General features: G+C 44.6%; 1 protein-coding gene across 6 annotated transcripts in view; it reads left to right on the forward strand.

Annotated features, from left to right (window-relative positions):
- The window catches only part of GRB10 (growth factor receptor bound protein 10), a 196,450-nt gene that overhangs the window by 82,873 nt on the left and 95,945 nt on the right, over nt 1-17,632 (forward strand). For all 6 annotated transcript variants that reach the window (XM_027124121.1, XM_027124122.1, XM_027124123.1 and 3 more), the window contains one exon: nt 13,771-13,861. In XM_027124121.1, the coding sequence (XP_026979922.1) occupies nt 13,771-13,861 (91 nt within the window). The remainder of the gene's footprint in view (nt 1-13,770; nt 13,862-17,632) is intronic.

Raw genomic sequence — 17,632 nt, forward strand, 5'->3', positions numbered from 1 at the left:
TACATCCTGACAGGTGTACAGTGATATCTCATTGTTTTGATTTGCATTTCCCTGATGATTAGTGATTTTGAGCATCTTTTCATGTGCCTGTTGGCCGTCTGTGTATCTTCTTTGGGAAAATGTCTATTCAGGTTTTCTGCCCATTTTTTAATAGGATTGTTTGTTTGTTTGTTTGTTTTTAAGTGTTGAGTTATGTAAGTTCTTTATACATTTTGGGTGTTAGCCCCTTATCATATATACAATTTGCAAATATTTTCTCCCATTCACTAGGGGGCCTTCTTACTTTGTTGATGGTTTCCTTTGCTGTGCAAAAGCTTTTTAATATGATATAGTCCTACTTTTTACTTTTGCTTTTGTGTCGTTTGCTTTGGTGTCAGATTGAAAAAATCATCACCAAGACATCCTTAACATAAGTCAAGGGGCTCACCACCTATGTTTTCTTCTAGGAGTTTTATGATTTCAAGTCTTATGTTCAAGTCTTTAATCCATCTTGAGTTAATTTTTTGGTATGGTATAAGATAGTGGTTGAGTTTCATTCTTTTGCATTCTTTTGCATTTCATTCTTTTTCATTCTTTCATTCTTTTGCATGTAGCTGTCCAGTTTTCCCAACATCATTTATTGAAGAGAGTGTCTTTCGCCATTGTATATTCTTGGCTCCTTTGTCATAAATAATTGCCCATATATGTATGGGTTTATTTCTGGGCTCTCTGTTCTGTTCCTTTGATCTGTGTGTCTGTTTTTGTGCCATTATCATATTGTTTTAATTACTATAGCTTTGTAACATACAGTTGTCCCTTGGTATCCACTGAGAATTGGTTCCAGGACCCCTCTCAGATACCAAAATCTGCAGATGCTTATATAAAATGGTGTAGTATTTGTGTATAACCTGTGCACATCCTTCCGTACTTTAAATGATCTCTCAATCACTTATAATACCCAGTACCATGTAAACACTATCTAAAGCATTAGAAATACACCATAAATGTATTGCATTGCTGGTGTGCAGCAATTCAAGTTTGCTGTTTGGAATTTCCTGGAATTTTTTTTTCAAATATTTTCAATCCGCAGTTGGTTGAATCCTCACATGTAGGACCCATGGATATGGAGAGCCAACTGTGGTTTGAAATCAGGGAACTTGAAGCCTCCAGCTTTGCTGTTCTTTCCCAAGACTGCTTTGGCTATTCGGGGTTTTTGTGGTTCCATACAAATTTTAAGACTATTTGTACTATTTCTTTGAAAAATGAAAATTTTGATAGGGATTGCATTGAATCTGTAGATTGCTTTGGATAATGTGGACAGTTGAACGATATTGGTTCCTCTAATCCACGAGCATGGAATATCTTCCATTCATGTGCCTCTTCAGTTTCTTCCATTAATGTCTTATTGTTTTCAGTGTACAGGCCTTTCATCTCCTTGGTTAGATCTATTCTTAGGTACTTTATTCTTTTTGATGTAATTGTAAATGAGATTATTTTCTTTATTTCTCATTGTTAGTATATATAGGTGCAATTGATTTTGTATCCTGAAACTTTACTGAGTTCATTTGTTATTATCTCTATAACAGTTTTTTGATGGAGCCTGTAGGGTTTTCTATATACAATTTCATGGCATCTCCAAACAGTGAGTTTCACTTTTTGCTTTCCAATTTGGATAACTTTTACTTCTTTTTCTTGCCTACTTGCTCTGGCTACTGCTTCCAATACTATGTCGAATAAGAGTGGCAGGAGTAGGCATCCTTGTCTTGTTCCTGATCTTAGAGGAAATGCTTTCAGCTTTTCACCACTGAGTATGATGTTAGCTGTGGGCATATCATATATAACCTTTATTATATTGAGGTATATTCCCTCTATACCCACTTTGTTGAAAGTTTTTATCAAAAATGATACTGAATTTTGTTAAATGCTTTTTCTGCATCTGTTGAGATTATGATTTTTTTAGCCTTCATTTTGTTAATTTGGTGTGTCATATTGACTGATCTGCATATGTTGAATCATCCTTGCATCCCTGGAATAAATCCCACTTGATCATGGTATATGATCATTTTAATGTATTGTTGAATTTGCTTTGCTAATATTTTGTTGAGGATTTTTACATCTATGTTCATTAGGGATATTAGCTTATAATTTTCTTTTCTTGTGGCATCTTTGTTTGGTATTAGGGTAATGCTGTCCTTATAAAATGAGTTTGGAAGCGTTCCCTCCTCTTCTGTTTTCTGGAGGAATTTGAGAAGGATTGGTATTGATTCTTCTTGGAAAGTTTGGTAGCATCCACCAGTGAAGCCATCTGATCCTGGACTTTCATTTGTTGGGAGGATTTTTATTACTGATTAAATATCCTTACTAGTAATAAGTTTGTTCAGGTTTTCTGTTTCATCATCATTCAGTCAGTAGGTTGTATGTTTCTAGATATTTATCCATTTCTTCTAGGATGTCCAGTTTGTTGGTGTGTAATTGTTTGTGGTAGATTCTTATGTTTCTTTGTAAATTGTGATATCAGTTATAAAGTCTCCTTTTTCATTTCTGATTTTATTTATTTGTGTCCTCTTTTTGTCCTGCCGAGTCTAGCTAACGGTTTGTCAATGTTGTTTATTTTTTTCAAAGACCGGGATCTTAGTTTCATTGATCTTCTCTATCGCCTTTTTAGTCTCCATTTCATTTATTTCTGTTTTAAATTTTATTTCCTCACTTCTCCTATCTTTGGGCTTTGTTTGTTCTTCTTTATCTAGTTCCTTGAGTTGTAAAGTTAGGTTGTTTATTTGAGACTTTTCTTGTTTCTTGAAGTAGGCCTGTGTCACTGTGAGCTTTCCTCTTAGAACTGCTTTTGCTGTATCACACAAATTTTGGTTTGCTATAACTCCATTTTCATTTGTCTCAAGGTATTTTTTATTTTTTTATTTCTTCTTTGAACCATTGGCTGTTCAGTAGCATATTGTTTAATCTCCACTTATTTGCCAATTTTACAGTTTTCTTCATGTAATTAATTTCTAGTTTCATATTATCGTGATCAGAAAATAGCACTTGATCTGATTTCTGTTGTAAATTTATTAAGACTTGTGTTATGGACTAACATAAGATCTAGCTTGGGAAATGTTCCACGGGTACTTGAGAAGACTGTGTATTCTGCTGCCTTCAGGTGTAATGTTCTGTGTATATCTGTACAAGCCATGTATTCTGGTGTATCTTTTAAGGCTAATGTTTCCTTACTGATTTTCTGTCTGGATGATCTAGCCGTTGGTGTAAGTGGGGTATTAGAGTCCCTACTATTACTGTATTGCTATCGATTTCTCCTTCTAGTTCTGGTAATATTTGCTTTATATAGTCAGGCACTCCTGTGTTGAGTGCATAGATATTTACAAACGTTATATCCTCTTGTTGGGTCGACCTCTTTATCATTATGTGATGCCTTTCTTTGTCTCTTATTGCAGTCTTTGCTTCCAGGTCTTTTGTCTGATATAAGTATAGTTACTCCAGCTTTCTTTTGGTTTCCATTTGTAGGAAATGTCTTTTTCCATCCCTTCACTTTCAGTCAGTGTGTGGTCTTATATGTGAATTAAGTCTCTTGTAGGCAGCCTATAGGTTGGTTATATATATATATATATATATATATATATTTTTTTTTTTTTTTTTTTTTGGCGGTACACGGGCCTCTCGCCGCTGTGGCCTCTCCTGTTGCAGAGCACAGGCTTCGGACGGGCAGGCCCAGCGGCCATGGCTCATGGGCCCAGCCGCTTTGCGGCACGTGGGATCCTTCTGAACTGGGGCACGAACCCATGCCCCTGCATCGGCAGGCGGACCCCCAACCACTGCGCCACCAGGGAAGCCCTGGTCTTATATTTTTATACATTCAGTCACCCCATGTCTTCTGATAGAAGGGTTTAGTCCATTTATATTTAAATTAATTATTGATAGGTATGAATTTACCGCCATTTTCTTTTTCCGGGCTGTTTCTGTAGTTCCTCTCTGTTCTTTTGTTCTCTTCCTTTATGATTTATGACTTTCTTTAGTGCTTATATAATGCTTATATTCCTTTCTCTTTTTCTTTTGTATATTTTCTATATAGGTTTTTGCTTTGTGGTTACTGTGAGGCTTAATAAGTTACATCTATAACAGTCTATTTTAAGTTGATAAGAACTTAAGTTTGATCCCATTCTAAATAAACTCAGCATTTTTACTCTCCCACTCCACCACGTTTTATGTTTTATGATGTCATATTTTACATCTTTTTATCTTGTTATCCCTTAACTAATTATTTATAAGTGCCTAATTTATATCTATACTATATAATTACCTTTCAGTGAGATTTATTATTATTTCATACGTTTTCTTGTCAACCCTACCCCAGCTCTTGGTCATCAGTCAAACCTTTGTGCTTCTCTCGGAAGCCCATTGTATTTTTGATGTCGCCCAGTCATTGATGATGTACCACAACCTGTCAGTGTGTTTAAGGGGAGGATCTCAGCACCTCAGTACAGGCTGCTTGGAAGCCAGACCCTCAGGCATTAGCTTTCAAAAGTGTATAAATATATACAGTCGTGTGGGGCCCCAAAAGTAAGCCCCGTTGGACAGACTATCTCGTGGTGTCCCCTGGGTGGCCGTCACAAATATTGGGGCTCCATCTGCTCTCTGTGCAGTGCCGTAGGGTGCATCTTTGCACGAACCACCTCTCTGATCGCCAGAGTCTTGTGAATCCCAGGAATGCAGACCCTCTGGCCTCCAGAGCCAGGTGACCAGGTAGCATCCCCTGGGTAGCAACTGCTGAAACCAGGGCACCTGACCTGGAAATAAGGGTACCTGCAGTATGTAAAGCTCCTCTCCAGGAGATGCTGGTGCTCTAGAGTGCAGCAGAGAGAGGTTGTGAAGATGGCACCGACCTCTGAGCTGGGCTCTTGGGCGGGTGAGTCCAAGCACGTGGGCCCTTCCAGATCACTGCAGTCCTGTGCATCTTGGGACATGAGCCCCTTTGGTTTTCAATAGATGTTTTTTCAGGCTTGCCTCTCAGGTGCAGACCCTACACATTGAGGTACTGATGTGGGGTTTGAACCTTTGCTCCTCGGGAGAAGCTCCAGATTTCGAGTTTTCTCCCGGTTGTGGGTCACTGAGCCAGGGGTGGGGTTTATGGCCAGGTCATGTCCCAGCCCCTCCCTCCTGCCTTGATATGGTTTCCTTCTTGTTTGCCTGATGTGCGGGCATCACTCAGCCAGCCGTAGGCTTTTTAGGAGCAGGTTGTTCCCTGTGTAGCTGTAAGGTCAGTGTGTCCGTAGGAACAGGTGAGTTCAGGATCTTCCTATGTCACCATCTTGAACTGGAATCTTCACACCCATTTTTAATAAAAATTAGTGATTGTCTGTGGCTCAGGGGAGGGTAACTATGAAATCTGGATCACACCTCCCCGCCTGTATATGTTTGAAAGTTCTACAGTAAGACATATATGCCGTGGACAGAAGCGGGCTTTGGGCCATTTAGTCGCCTATTCTTCACGAGGACAGCCGTCTCATGGCTTAGTGGATTTCCATTTTGATTTGTTTTACAGCTTTAACTGCACCTTGTGTGAAATGACAGAAGCCATGACACTTGCATTTCCCACGTTGATTTTCAGAAGCGTTGGCCTGTTGTGCCTTAGCTGGGGGTCAGCAGTTTCTCCAGGCAGCAAGGTCAGGGGGCAGGAGGGCTACCTGGTGGGAAAGGCCTGGGGGAGGCCCAAGAGCTGCCGGGAGCTGGAGCGGGGATCCCTTGTCATTATGTCTTTTCCCTGCTCAGCAGAGGGCCAGCTGTCGGTAGGGCTGTGGGTGGCTGGGAGCCACTCTGGCTTTGTCTTAGCCGCCGCCTCGGGCTGCCGTCCTGGGACTGCCCATTGCCCTACACCATTCTCATGCACTGTTGGCCGGTTGGCTGGTTGGTTTTGAGTCCTCTAGTGTTTACGTTTATTCATGTTAGATTTCTGCTTGTAGATTCTGATTGAGCATTCTCGCTTGTCGAGTACATTTCAGTTCCTCTCGTTCTGTTTTCTGTGGTGTTGCTCTTTGTTCAACTTAGCAGGGTAACTAAGGGCATCTACTGTGTCTTTATTCAGGTCCCTGAGAGATTGTATACAGGCAGGTGTGAGGACAAATCCCTGGGACGCCCACTAGAGAGAGATCTTGTTTACGGACTTCTTTTCCCTGTTGCTTACTGACCATCACTGAACACCTGGTAGCTTTAGTCACTCGACAGACCCTTTGTTTACATCATTTTAATTTAATCATCCCAACCGACCTGTGAGGTCCCCATTCTTCCCCAAGGAAGCACAGAGATGCAGGAAGTTGCCCAATGTCACAGGACTAACCAGCAGGTTGGAAACTGGGATTTGATCCCAGAGTCTGGCCTTACCTGTTCATTCTCATTTGTTACCCGGCAGATGCTGTGCTGACTGTTACACTCCGGTCTCATCAAATTCTCCTAGCTGCTCTCCAAGGCATATGTGACCCCAGAACTGCTCACCTGCCCAGTGAACGTTTTCTGGTCCCTGGAGCAGTGTTCTTCTTGAGCATCTTGTACTGTTCCACAGCAGCTTAGGCCAGGGTTTATTAGATGTGAGTGCCAGCTGACAGTTGGCCTCTTGCCTGTTCTGCACCCAGGCTGCATTGTCAAGGTTTTTGCTGAAACACAGGTCATTCTGCTGGCCTCCAGCAGGGGGTTGTGTGTCCCAGGACAGCGTTCCGAGGCCTTGCTTCCATCCTGGGGCCTCCACCTTCACCGCCTCCCTGAGACGCAGTCGGTGGTGAGGCTGGGGTTGGGCTGGGGGTGGAAGGAAGGGACAGAGTGGTTGGTGCTCTAGGGGAGGAGGGGTGCACCCTCCTTACTTCTCACTTTAATTGAAGCAGGGCAGCGGGGTGAGGGGTAAGTGACCACAGTCCTGTGGGCTGTCACAGAAAGCTCCAGAAGGGGGTGCCTTTTGGGCTGGACCTGGAGGTTGAGCAGATGGTGTGTATGGAGGGCAGAGAATATTCCAGACAGTGAGGACTCCACAAAGAGCAGGAGGGGGAGGCACACGACTGTGACCCCTGGAATGTTCCAGTGAGTGAATCACCTAAGGTAAGGAGCTCAGACTCCAGCTCAGACTCAGGACTGAACAGGGCCCTGGAGTCTGCATTTCTCACTTGTTTCTCCAGGTGAGACTAGCGTGATGCTCTGGGAATGACAGGGAGGGGCCCAAGCCCTGTCGCCAGGGCCTGTGGAGTCCTGACCCCAGCTTGAGGCACTTTTTAGGTGTAATCTTTGAACCTGCAGGTTCCCCCCCCCGCAGCCCCTCCATGGGCAGAAGCCTCAGCAGTGGGCGCTCCCGGGGGGCGAGGAGGACAGGTCCAGGGTGGGACTGGAGGGTCCAGAGGACCTGGCCAGGTTGGTGCCCCAGCCTGGAGCCAGCAAGAGGCCCGAAGGAGCAAGCCTGGGGGCGTTCATGCGACCCCAGAAGTGGGGCTCACTAAGGAACTTTCTAGAGGAATCGCACAGCCGTGCTGGAGAATCAGTCCACGTCTGGCCTCTCCTGCCTGCCCCTTCGCACCCTGTGGCTCACCCCCCACCAGCTCCCAGGGCTCAGCGAGGCTTGGACGAGATCACTTAGCACGAGGTCACCCTGCAGGAGGAAGGTGTCTAGGCCTTGCTTGCTTCCGACTTTGGAAAATGTTTCTAAAGCACATGGGTTTGGGGCTCCAGCACTAAATGGTGAAGTGACCCATGCAGCTTTAATGAAGGGGCTCCCAGCCGCCCACCTCTCTGGGGGGTAAACAGCACTATGACCAAGGACTGTGCTTCAGAGAAGCATCGTCGGCTAGTGGCCCCCTTCAGAGAAGAACCCGCGCCTCCCTCTGCAGGCCATGGGCCTCGTGCAGACAAGGAGGCTGTGTAGTGCTGGCCCTGGGCCCCGGCCTGGCCACTCTGACCCCCTCACCAAGAGGGAGGCCCACCAACCTGGGATGGGAGAACTCCCCCAGACAGACCACACTAGCCCTGGAGGAGACCAGGCCAGCCCAGCGAGAAGACTTTACCCTGGTCCCAGTTTGTATTATTGTGCACTTCCTCTGCACTTGACCTGCCAGCACTGTGGGGAGTTTCTGTTCTATGCCACGGTGGGCCTTCGTGCTCTGGCTTTAGTTTACAAACACCTTCAGTTTCCATCCTATTTCATTCCTCTTGGCTTTGCAAGATAATAGAATTCTTGTCTGAAGCTTCTATATGCTGACTTCTGCTCTTTCGATCTGGGAGTTTTATATATGAACAAATGAGGCAATTGTCGAGATTTTGTTCTTACTGCTGTAATTTGCCAGGCAAGCCTGTCAGATTTCAAATGGTACTTTAGGTGTAGAGTTGCCAGATAAACTAGAGCCTGCCAAGTGAAATTCAGATAAACCACAGCATTTTTTTAGGATAAGCCCCATGCAACATTTGGGACATACACCAGAAAAACTATTAGTTGTTTGTCTGAAATTCAAGTTTCACCGAACGTTCTGTATTTTTAGTTGCTAAATCTGGTCACGCTATTTAGACAAGGTTGCCTTAAATTAGGTTAGAAGGTTACTTGTTTTCTGAACAGAGGTCTCGGTGGGGTCTGCTGTGCACATCACTGAAAAGAGGTGTTCTCAGGAGGGCAGCGTGTTGCTGGGTGACTGGCTCTCAGAATGGCAGGTGCACAGGAAACACCAAGGTGTTTGTTTACCTGTCAGGCCACGCCCAGCCCCAGAAACGCCTGCCTTGAGCAGGGCCTCGGGTCAGCTGGACCCCCAAACCCTTTGAAATACGTGGGGTATCACAGCTTCTTGGTTTATACTTTCGATGCTTGTGTGGTCTGATTTCAGTCAGATGGTCCGCTCCCAACATTCGTGTTAGTAATGGGTAGTAATTACTTAAATATAAGGAAATATTCCAGATGAGAAGTTTACATAATCTAAGCAGACTTTTGTTACCAAACGCAAGTCCACGTTCCTGATGCACGGTGAGGCCAAACTATACTGAAATATTGGAGTGTGGAGCAGAGAAAGGTTTATTGCAGGGCCATGCAAGGAGGTGGGTGGCTTATGCTCCAGAAAACCCCGAACTACCCCGAAGGGTTTCAGCAAAGCATTTTAAAGGCCAGGTGAGGGAGGGGCGTGGTTGGTTGCTGCAGGCGTCTTGGCGTCACAATCCTTTGTTCTTGCAGCTGTCCACGGATGTCAGTTCACAATGTTCCTGTAAGCCTTCAGCAAGAGGAATGTTACTCTCTGTTCTGCAACTTTTTATTTCTATATGAATGGAAAAGTGTTATATCCTTAAGGGTCAGAGCCTTGAGAATGGGCTCTCCTGTATACTTAACTCGAAGCAAAAGCAATAGAGGACAAAGGTTAAAGTAAAAGAAACAGATCCAATGTGGAGTCAGATTTGTTCTTCCCTGTGACACTTTGACGCTGCTTGTTTAGAAGAAAGTGGCTGAGGAACTCATGTAAAAGCAGCAAAGGGGGAAACATGTGCTGATGATAAACGTGTCCAGCAGCAGTGAGCATGGGAACCTGGGAGCTAGCCCAGGAAGGAGCAGGTCTGGGGCACCAACGAGGACCGCAGACCCCTGTGTGCGTGGATTGTAACGTGGGATGTGACAGTGACCTTCCAGACCAGGGAAGATTGGGTGATAAATGGGCCTGCGTGGACGGGTCGGTTTTTGGCCTCACCTCTTCCTGCCCTCCAAAATAGATGGCAGAGGGACGAAAGAGAATGCACCCGGTCGGGGAAGGAACCAGGACAACACGTAAACGGGTGCTTCAAGCGTAAAATAGTGAGCCCCAAAGAAAAGGTCAATAAACATGACTGCATTGACGTAAACTCTGAGAATCAAAAAGTGTAATTAAATCTCAGACAAGGTGGGAAGAGGATTTGCTACAAAGAGGGCCAAACTTTGTTTCTTAGCACGTAAAGAGCTCATCCTGGGAGGTTAAGAGACAGACCGACATATCTGGGGAGTCCAGGGCCTCAGGACTGGTGCCCTCCCAGCCGTCCTGCAGGCGGTGTGCGGCCCATTTGACAGGTTTTGCCAACTGACTCGGCGAGTCGAGACGCTGGTCCCAAACCCTCAGCTGGGTGATGGGGGCTGAGGTTCCTTCACAGAGGCTCGATTGGGAGCCCTTGCACTGGTCCAGCTGGCCTGTCAAAAAAAGGGTAGTCCAAAAGGAGAAACACAAAGGCCTGATAAGCATATGAAAAAAATGTCCAACTTCAGGATTTAAGACCTGCTTGTGAAAACCACAGGATTAGGCCACTGCCTGCCTCTGGGACTGACTGGCAAGATAAAAATTCCAAAACAGTCACCATCGCAGTGTTAGCTGCCTGGGATGTTGGGAAGTGGGCAGGTCTCTGTTTCAGGTGGAGGGGTAAGCTGAGTGAACGAGAGCTTGACAGTGTGTGTCTAGACTCAAAAAAAAGCACCTAACTTTCGACCTAGGCCTTCTACCTCTGGGGATCCTAAGCGAATAATCAGAAATGTGGACAAGGTTGTATGCACAAAGGTATTTGCTTGATTGTATTTACGTTATCTGAAATTTGCAAATGGCTGAAAGTGTTTCTGAGAGTAGTTTAGAATCTGAAAAAATGATATTTACCAAGGCTTTAAAATAAGCTCTTGTGATATAAGTTGGGGAAAAAACACAAAATTGTTTATACCATGTGATTTCCGCAGTGTCCAGCTATGCATAGTAAAGGTGCAAAGTCCAGGAGAATGCCACCTTACCCCACTGTCATGGGATTTAGGCTAATTTTTGTGTCTGCTTTGTATTTGCAAAAATTTATAGGGGTGGTTTTAAGATTTGGAAAAGAAGGAAAAAAATATTTCTCTCAGATGGTAAAGAGCCGATTGGATGCAGAGACACTGGGCTGTGGAGGTGCTGAAAATAGGTGGGGTGACCCCGGACGGGGAGACTGCTGAATCTCTTAGGCTGGGGGGACCACCCTGTACTCTAACCTTGACAGCCCAGCTCCACCTTCAGCACCTTGTGGGCGGGGGAGGGGGGCAGTCTTAGTGCCATCACTCTTGCCTCCCAGACACCATGTTCTCCAAACTAATCCCTCTTCTCTCTCCCAATCAAAACCTTACTTTCTTAACAAACTCTACGTTCGCCAGTTGGGTATTAATGAAAGAAATCGTGTTACACAGCTACTTAATGGGGTATGCTAGAATTATGAAAGGGCTGATGGGGAATGTTTGTTGCCATGGAAAATTTCAGAAAGCTACGTTAAAATATAGCAGTAGGTGTCATGACTGTGATTCCATTTTTTATCAGAATCATTTGTAACCCCCATGTGATTCAAATATAACATATATGCTATCCATAAGTAATTCAAACATTGCATCTGTACACACTCTCTGTGTGTGCATTTTTTTTTTTTTCTCTGAAAGAACAGCCCAGAAACTGCTGATAGGATAACATCCTTGGGTGAGAGAAGAGAGGTTCATGTTCACTTTTGTCTTTATACTTTTCTTTAGCATCTAGATTTTCCTAACTAGCAAGCATTATGTCTGTGGTTAAAAAAGCCAAAAGAGAGCTGTTCCTTTTGAAGGGGGAGAGCAGAGAGAGAGAAGCGTGTGAAAGTCTCTCCCTTACCAGAGGTCTTTGTTCAGTTTTCCCAGGTTTTCTGGAGGAAGGTGTGAAGGCGGCTGTGCTCCCCGGGTAGCAAGCATCTTCTCTACCTTCTGGACTCTCTCCGTGCTGCTCCCCACTCTGCCCTCCCTCTCTTGGGAGTGGCCCCAGTGGAGTGTGGACCAGACCCACACCTGTGGACACACAGTGGGGTTATCACCCATCCTCTCCTACCCCCGGGCAGGCCAAGGCTCTGGATGCAGAAGCCACTGGCCAGGGGGTGGGGGGAGCATTCAGGCCGTAAAGTGTCTTGTCAGAATAATGTGCTTTTTTGGAGTTTCTTGTATGAGCAGCTTGGGCTGGAAGGCACTTGGGTTCTGGGGCCCAGCTGCCTGGGGTCCAGTCCCAGGGCTGCCCCTAACCACGGGGTGATAGCGGGTGGACGCTCCTTCCATGCCTCAGCTTCCTCATCTATGAAATGGGAGTTCGGCTGGCAGCATAAGCTCCACGCCATGCCGGCACCCAAGGGGTGGGGGAGGGGGACTTTCCATGTGCAGAGCTTTGTGGTACCAGGATGCTGAAGGTAGCTACTTGTACTTGTGTCAATTTTTATTAATATTAATAGATTTTCCATGCAGATCTTATACTTTCTGACACAGTTCTAAAACCTTTCCAATTACAGAGGCAATATACGTGCATTTATACAAAATTACGAAAGCTTCTTAAATCTACCAGAGAAGTCTGTCATCTCTCCACCCCAAGTTAATCACTGCTCATACTTTATTTTAAGCGTGGAAATATTTTACAGGCCCATTTTCTTTGTCCATGTTTTAATGTATCTTTCATTGGCTTGATTATAATCCCATGAAGATGTTTTTCTGGAGTTGTGGGCTTGTTTTTTTTTGTTTTTTTTTTTTTTGCGGTACGCGGGCCTCTCACTGTTGTGGCCTCTCCCGTTGCGGAGCACAGGCTCCGGATACGCAGGCTCAGCGGCCACGGCTCACGGGCCCAGCCGCTCCACGGCATGTGGGATCTTCCCGGACCGGGGCACGAACCCGTGTCCCCTGCATCGGCAGGCGGACTCTCAACCACTGCGCCACCAGGGAAGCCCTGGAGTTGTGGACTTGATTTTAATGTTGCTGTTTTAACTTTTGCTGAAAATTTTTCTCTTCACCTGAGGTCTAAAAAATGCCACTGAATATACACACTACTATGTAAAAACTAGATAACCAACAAAGACCTAAATATAGCACAGGAAGCCTTACTCAGTATTCTGTAATAACCTACAAGGGGAAAGAATCTGAAAAATAATGAATGTGTGTATGTATATATACTGAATCACTGCGATGTACACCCGAAACTAACACAATATTGTAAATCAACTAGACTCCAATAAAATTAGAAAAAAAAAAACAAAGAGAAAAAATACTGAACTAGAAACAAAATACAATAGAGAGGGTCAAAAAAGCTAAAAGATTATTCTTGGAAAATATCAACAAAATGTATTTCCCACTAATCTGTGAAACAAATCTAGAAAGATCCCACCACCAACCAGCAACAGGAAAATTATAGTGACGCCTCTTCAGAGAGTAAAATAAAACCAGAGGATGTTACGAATAATATGCCAATAAATTTGGAAGTTTAGATTAGACAAGCACCTATAAAAATATGACTTATTAAAACTGATGTAGAAAAACATTGAATGTGAATACATCTATACTATTACGGAAATTTCTTTCTGGAGTGCCACTGAGCTCTGGATGCTCTGTGGAGGGTCCAATTATAAAACAGTCGCTGGGCATTTCCTTCCCAGGTAACGGACCACCTAGGGCTCCATCACCAGGAGTTGTTACAGAAGATGCCTGTGCCCCATGGAATGCGAATTCTTTACCTTCAGGGCTTAAACCCTGCAGTTGACAGGAATTCTTTTTGAATTGCTCTTCGGGGAAAGCAATGTAAGCCAAAAACAAGGAGTAACTTTTTCTTCCAACTCCCTAGCCAGCAGGCTATCCCTTTTTATGATTAACTTCCCTTTTACTGCGTATTTCAAACAACGGTCGTTCAAAACTAAAAAAGTAAATAAATCGAAAAAGTAAGAAATGGGGGAAGAAAGAAAAGAAATGCTGGGGGGGGTGGATGTGACCCCTGTGAAGTGCCTCTTTTGACCAGAGCCTTTCCACACCTGTCTCTCCAGGACCAGGTGGAACAGACATCTCCTCGCCGTCCTGGAAATCTGGCAGGACCCGGCTTCCCAGCGCCGCCTGACCGGCTGGCGAATCACCAAGGTAAGGACGGAGTCACAAAAGCGCCTGACGCAGGTGCCCTGACTCTCACTCCAGCGTTGCAGCGATGCTAGGCTTTGTATTCTAAGAAACTGTTCCTGGCTCTGATATAAGAAGATGCTGACCTTAGCTCTTCTCTTCCCCTTAAGGAAAATAAAGTCTGTACAAGAGAGAAATACTTGATTATGACATCTTCCTATAGTTTCTTTCAATGATGAGCAAAACTTCCAAATAGATTTCATGTGAATCTTCCCAGGATTCAACTTCAAGGCGACCTTAGAGGCCCCTCCGTGGTGGGACCCTCTTGACTTTGGCATTTTTATTTGCACTTAAGCTGGTTTTGCGTGTATGTACTCTTGGCAGTTCTCTACTTTCCCAGGATTCCTTCTGTTTCTTCTGGTTAAATGGTTACAAGGTCTGGTAACTTAGGTCTAATAAACCCAAGCTTTCACGTAGGACAGGACTTAGGAAGATAATTGGTCTGATCATGAGATGGGACAGGAAAAGCACACATGGCTGGTGGTTGAGATTATTAGAGAGTTTAAGTATCAGAAATTGTAGGATTTAGAACTGGTAGGAATTAGAATAATCAGATTTTCTTAATTGCCTAAGGAGAAAGAGGATGAAAGTTAGCAAAAATAAAGTCTGGGAGCTAGCCATGAAGTCAAAAGGATGTTTTCTCAAGCATTAGAAGATTTGTAAAAGCTGTCGGGATTTCCTGTGTCAAGCGTAATTTTAGGGTGCCCTTTTAGAAAACTCTCACACGAAGTGATGCAAGAGGAGTACCAGTTTGATCACATCGGCTTTGAAACTCAGGGAAATCTTAACTTATTACATCTCACTGCTTACAGTGAGTGACCTGGGGTCTGTGTGTCTCAGCAGCTGCGGCTGGGCCTGGGGGAGTGAGTGGACATGACTCCAGGCTGAACTCAGCTCCCCAGACGGTGCAGGCTTTTAAGCTATCATGACATTGACCACCTTTCCCTCCAGTCTTCAGTAATTCTGCACACACGGCACATAAAACAGGAAAATCAAAAGGACTCAGCCTGGCTCAGACACAGGACGGAGATGCCCCCAGAGCAGTGAGCAGTGCTGACACCCGTGCCCACCAGGCTGCAGGTACCAAAGCCACCACTGACGGCAGCGGTTCAGGTCTCAGGGACTAGTAGGGGCCAAGCTCCTGCAGCTCGCTGGGAGCTGGGGTGGGGCACACCCCCCTCCTGAAAGACCCTGGAAAACAGTGCATGTGGACCTACGGCCAGGCAGCTGGCACGGCCCCACAGCACTGCAGCCTCCCCTGAGGAGGTCCCTGAGCATCCCAGTACCCCAGCACACGGGAGGGTGGGCAGGGGACGCAGAAGCACAGCCCAGCCCAGGTACCACTGCACGCCGGTGTTCCCAGCACGGGAAGCAGTCTGCTACTAGGCAGCGCAGCTCCCAGGATCGAGAGATTGCCTCTTAAACGTGCAGATAAGTGTGTTTGTAATGCCCTGGAGATGAAAGCAAGAATAACATCCACCAGAGAGGACAAGAAACTGTGAAACGCAATGGGAAGAAATGAAGCAAGAATGGGGGGTGTGAGAGAGAGTCCCTGAGAAGCTTTGGAAATGAGATGAATAGCCGTTGGCATTTCCAAAATGCTGGATTTGGTCTAAAGAGAATGGATGAGCCGGAGTCACCTCCCTCTAGCCCAGAGGGTCACGGGAAAACGTGGACGGGTCATTGGACATGGTCATGTAGACGCGCACGAGGACAGGAGAGTAGAGGGGATGGGGGTGGGGTTTGAAGAGATGCTGGCCAAGAACGGGCCAGAAATGAGGAGACAGAGCCTCCCCACCGCACTCAGAGAACTAAGAGGAAAGATGACGGTTCTTCCGCATCTAAAAGCATTTAGCGTTATTCCAGAAAACGGAAGACAAGAGAAAATCCAAAGGGAAACAGATGTCACAACCCAGGAATGGCCATTGGATGGATGGCCGACTTGGGCCCAGGAGGAGCCAGAAGACAATGTGGGAGATTTTTAAGGTGTTGAGGGAAAAAGAACTGTCCGTCTAAAATTTTATCCCAACAGCTTGTGAATGCAAAACAAAGCTTTCAGATGAAGGTTGAGACAGTTTATTACTGGCAGTCCTCACTAAAAGAATGATTAAAAGTTGTACTTCAAGAAGAAGAAATGTGGGTGGTGAGGAAGGCCCGGAGCATGAAAAGAGTAACGGGCTGAGAAGGAAATGCTGTGTCATAAGCTGAATTCTATGTGAATTATTAAAACCAGGTTAAACTAAAACTTTGGTTAATTAGCCATTGGGAAGGAGTGTTAAACGTGTGATGGAATCATAATAAGACCCTAGTTAGGATAAAAGGAATGTAAAATGTCTTGAGACTACATTAGAAAAAAAGATAGTTAACGTATTTTAAAATAGTAGGTGCAACTAAACTATTGACTGTAATTACTCAAAGAATATGTGTATAATCTGTAGCTTCTAACCTAGCAGAAAAAAATATAAGGGAATCTACAGTTCATAAAAACAACCAACATCAAGCAGAAAAGCACGAAAAACCAGATGTGAACAAAAAAGGATGTCAGACAGAAAATATAAAATACGACGATTATTATTTATATACAATTATAGTATATAATTACAGCATTATTTATATATGATTATAGTAGTGTTATTGTATTATTTATATATAATACTGTTAGGATATCTCTAATAGTATTAACAGGTTCAAATTAGTAGAAATACGTAGAACCCTGCACCCAACAGACCAGACACTTGATTCTTCTCTAAAATCTGTATAACTTTTTAAAAAGTTGACCATATATGGAAAGTTGAACTGAATTGTAAGCATTCTGTTTCATGCATGCCACGGTCTTTGACCCAGTGTGATTAAATCAGAAGTCAACAGAAAAAGTTCAAAACAAAACATGTAAACATATTGTGGAAACGTTACAATACCTCCTCACTTCACTCATGGTTAGGAGATCACAATGAAAATATCAGTTTAGAACTCAATGAAAAAGGCATGTACGGACTTCCCTGGTGGCGCAGTGGTTGAGAGTCCGCCTCCCGATGCAGGGGGCGCGGGTTCGTGCCCCGGTCCGGGGGGATCCCACGTGCCGCGGAGCGGCTGGGCCCGTGAGCCATGGCCTCTGAGCCTGCGCGTCCGGAGCCTGTGCTCTGCAACGGGAGAGGCCGCAACAGTGAGAGGCCCACATACCGCAAAAAAAAAAAAAAAAAAAGTTAAGATCAGAAATCATTGAAATAATGAAGAAAAAATCAATAGACAGAAACAGAACTAAAGCCAGTGTTTCCTAAAATCTACCAAAATCACAGACGCTCAGGAGGAAGAAGGACGTGCAAGAAAATCATATGAAGGCATGTCAGAGATAAAAAGTATCGTCAAACGAGAAAACCATGAACAGCTTTATGCCAATAAATGTGAATGTATGAGGGAAATGGATAATTAATGTATTGCAAAAATATACAGACAAAATTGCAACACCAAGTGCTGGAGAGACTGTGGAGCAACAGGAAGTCTAATCATTGCTGGTGGCGATACAAAACGGTGCAGCCACTTTGGAAGAACGGTTTGATAGTTTCTTGCAAAACTAGCCATCCTCTTACCATATGAGACAGCCATTCATGTTCCTTGGTATTTGCTCAAATGAGTTGAAAATTTATGTCCACCTGAAAACTTGCACACGGATATTTATAGTAGCTTCAGTGATAATTGCCAAAAGGTGGAAGGGACCAAGATGTCCTTCAGTAGGTG

This window comes from Aethalodelphis obliquidens, unplaced genomic scaffold (assembly GCF_003676395.1).
Source record: "Aethalodelphis obliquidens isolate GAN/ISIS:26980383/991018 unplaced genomic scaffold, ASM367639v1 scaffold27, whole genome shotgun sequence".
NCBI classification, from domain to species: Eukaryota; Metazoa; Chordata; class Mammalia; order Artiodactyla; family Delphinidae; genus Aethalodelphis; species Aethalodelphis obliquidens.